Genomic DNA, 3352 nt, shown 5'->3' with positions numbered 1-3352 from the left:
TGACGCTATTTGACGCACGTGTGAGCGCGTACGCTACTTTCGACGTCACGCAATCAAACATGGCGGATGACGACGATACGAAGACGCTAGAGGCTGCCACGAGCGAGTCAATCGAATCGGAAGCCGACGAGGTAGCTAAGCACGATATTTACAACGACTTGAATTGACTAGTTTGTATCGAGGCCCCCGTCGAGGACTCATCCGAATCGGGCGAGGTAAAAAGGCTCCACACTCCGCCGTATTTCGAACGATAACGTTGCGCAGGGTGAAGAAAACGAAGAGGCAGGCGGCGGCGAAGAAGAGGACGAGGAAGAGGACGAAGAAGAGCTAGAAGATCCCCAAGAGACGCTGAGGGAAAAATGCGGCGAATCGCGTGCGTGCGCGGCGCTGAAAGAGGAATTGAATCGCTGCACCGAACGCGTGGAAAGTCGCACGAAAACGGAGGAGAAATGCGAGCAAGAGCTCTTCGATTTCATTCACTGTATAGATCAATGCGTAAGTCATTTTTCTTTGACGGCGTCGTAGAAATTAATTATATTTTTTGTTGTTTTTTTCAGGCGTCTAGGTCACTGTTCAGCAAGTTGAAGTAATTTATTGGCCTTGGTGGCGTACTGGGCGGTCGTAGTCGTTGCTTTGATCTCATCATTTGTGGGTGTACAATAGTATGTGAAATGATGTGTCAGGTTGGTTTTGGGAAGAGTGGGGATCCTTATCCTTTCAACTCGGGGCACCTCCGACCTTCGTCGACACACGCACACACGTTCTAAGATCCTGCCATTCTTTTAGCTATCATACATATCACGGGTTTCAGCCTTGGCACTACTCTTATTTATTTTTGACACTACACACTTTAGTCCTATACTTATTACAGCAAAAAGGAATGCCACGTTTGCTAGTTCGAGTTTCAATAATAGAATATGCCATAGGCTGTTGCAGCAGAGAATAGAGTGTCCTACGAGAAAAAATGCACCTAAATTTTATTGCTATTGCTCCAAACTAACGTTCATAAACGTCTCGTGGGCTTGATTGTCTGTATCTGAATCCCAGAAACATCTACATCCCATCCTGCGTAAAAAAACACGAAATACTTTTACAAAGACGCGTCCGTTTCCCACACTTACTGTACGCCTGCCCCTCGCTGTTCGCCTATTACGACTTGGACTACAAATTTATATCGGTCGTAGCCGAAATCTGGCAAAGGAAGGCGCGCTAATAAGTGAATAAAGGCGCGTCGTTTTTTTCTACCTTTCAGTCGTTCTTTTATCCCATCCGAGATCGTTTTCGTCCACACGTTCGCCTCTTCGGAGCTGTACTCTTTATCGTGCAGCTGTTCTTTGAGGATTTCCTTGATCATGTCCTTCACGACGGCGGGGCGGAACCTTCGCGCGAATATTTTCGTGGTGAGAGTCCTCCAAAGAGTCGTATTACTTGTTTTTAAAATTTGGACGAAGTCTGTAGGTGTTGGGCGCCTCTTCGTCCATTCTAAACGCACTATTTACGGAATCGCTCGGGGTAACGAGAGGGATCGGCGTTCCCGGACCGCAAGTGCGAGGTTCCCGAATAGCGGAATAGAGCACTTGCGTTTACGTCACACACTGACGTAATTTCTCGCTGACCCGTATTTCCGGTAGGCAGTAATGGCGGTGGCTTTGTCTTTGTCGCGCGAATACTACGCTCTCCCCGAAGATATGAAAGAACGTTATCGGCGAAAGATTTCATTAATCGAAAACGAAGATCCTTACGCACGAAGAACCGGCTATTACTCGAAGGATCGAGCTCAGCTGCCTTCTCTCGCGTAACCGGAAAACTCTGTTTATTTACATAGCGTTGTATTGCAACTATTGGTACAATAATCTGACGCAATTTTTGAAGAATTTTAAAAATGATCCAAGACATGTTTAAAACGGTCCAAGACAATTTTAAATCTTAAAATCGTCCAACACGATTTTAAAAATCGTTCAAGAAATTTTTTAGGACGATTTTAAACATTCTCTTAAGAGACAATTATAAAAGTTGTCTTGGTATAAAAATTGTACCCCTCAATTTATTTAGGCCATAAGAATTAAAGTTTAGGCCCTAAATTTGATATTTAGGCCCTTAGAATCAAAGTTTAGGCCCTCAATTTTATATTTAGGCTCTTCGAATCAAAGTTTAGGCCCTCAATTTAATTTTTACGCCCTTAGAATCATAGTTTAGGCCCTCAATTTGATACTTAGGCCCTTAGAATCAAAGTTTAGGCCCTAAATTTGATATTTAGGCCCTTAGAATCAAAGTTTAGGCCCTCAATTTTATATTTAGGCTCTTAGAATCAAAGTTTAGGCCCTCAATTTAATTTTTACGCCCTTAGAATCAAAGTTTAGGCCCTTAATTTAATATTTAGGCCCTTAGAATCATAGTTTAGGCCCTCAATTTGATACTTAGGCCCTTAGAATCAAAGTTTAGGCCCTTAATTTAATATTTAGGCCTTTAGAATCAAAGTTTAGGCCCTCAATTTAATATTTAGGCCCTTAGAATCAAAGTTTAGGCCCTCAATTTGATATTTAGGCCTTTAGAATCAAAGTTTAGGCCCTCAGTTTAATATTTAGGCCTTTGGAATCAAAGTTTAGGCCCTCAATTTAATATTTAGGCCTATAGAATCAAAGTTTAGGCCCTCAATTTAATATTTAGGCCCTTAGAATCAAAGTTTAGGCCCTCAATTTGATATTTAGGCCTTTAGAATCAAAGTTTAGACCCTCAATTTAATATTTCGGCCCTTAGAATCATAGTTTAGGCCCTCAATTTAATATTTAGGCCTTTAGAATCAAAGTTTGGGCCCTCAATTTGATACTTAGGCCCTTAGAATCAAAGTTTAGGCCCTCAATTTGATACTTAGGCCCTTAGAATCAAAGTTTAGGCCCAAAATTTGATATTTAGTCCCTTAGAATCAAAGATTAAGACCTCAGTTTAATATCTAGGCCCTTAGAATCAAAGTTTAGGCCCTCAATTTAATATTTAGGCCCTTAGAATCAAAGTTTAGGCCCTCAATTTAATAATTAGGCCTATAGAATCAAAGTTTAGGCCCTCAATTTGATACTTAGGTCCTTAGAATCAAAGTTTTGGCCCTCAATTTGATACTTAGGCCCTTAGCATCAAAGTTTAGGCCCTCAATTTAATATTTAGGCCCTTAGAATTAAAGTTTAGGCCCTCAATTTAATATTTAGGCCCTTAGAATCAAAGTTTAGGCCCTCAATTTAATATCTAGGCTCTTAGAATCAAAGTTTAGGCTCTCAATTTAATATTTAGGCCTATAGAATCAAAGTTTAAACCCTCAATTTAATATTTAGGCTCTTAGAATCAAAGTTTAGGCTCTCAA

The 3352-nt window shown here is 40.9% G+C and overlaps 2 protein-coding genes across 2 annotated transcripts; one reads left to right on the top strand and one right to left on the bottom strand.

The window, feature by feature from the left end:
* Positions 1–39: 39 nt before the first annotated feature.
* LOC136195548 (cytochrome b-c1 complex subunit 6, mitochondrial-like) lies at positions 40–721 on the top strand. The gene is made up of 4 exons (XM_065984892.1): positions 40–131; positions 183–215; positions 265–495; positions 558–721. The coding sequence occupies exons 1-4, from the start codon at positions 60–62 to the stop codon at positions 588–590; spliced, it is 369 nt and encodes a 122-aa protein (XP_065840964.1). The 5' UTR covers positions 40–59; the 3' UTR covers positions 591–721.
* Positions 722–805: 84 nt separating this feature from the next.
* Positions 806–1543, bottom strand: LOC136195550 (dynein light chain Tctex-type protein 2B-like). Its single transcript, XM_065984893.1, has 5 exons — positions 1429–1543; positions 1246–1379; positions 1122–1191; positions 1002–1065; positions 806–952 (listed from the first exon to the last, which is right to left on the bottom strand). The coding sequence occupies exons 1-5, from the start codon at positions 1479–1481 to the stop codon at positions 905–907; spliced, it is 369 nt and encodes a 122-aa protein (XP_065840965.1). The 5' UTR covers positions 1482–1543; the 3' UTR covers positions 806–904.
* Positions 1544–3352: the final 1809 nt, after the last annotated feature.

The sequence above is a fragment of the Oscarella lobularis genome, chromosome 14 (genome assembly GCF_947507565.1).
Source record: "Oscarella lobularis chromosome 14, ooOscLobu1.1, whole genome shotgun sequence".
In the NCBI taxonomy this organism is placed as follows: domain Eukaryota; kingdom Metazoa; phylum Porifera; class Homoscleromorpha; order Homosclerophorida; family Oscarellidae; genus Oscarella; species Oscarella lobularis.
This window is presented reverse-complemented; position numbering and strand designations above follow the sequence as displayed.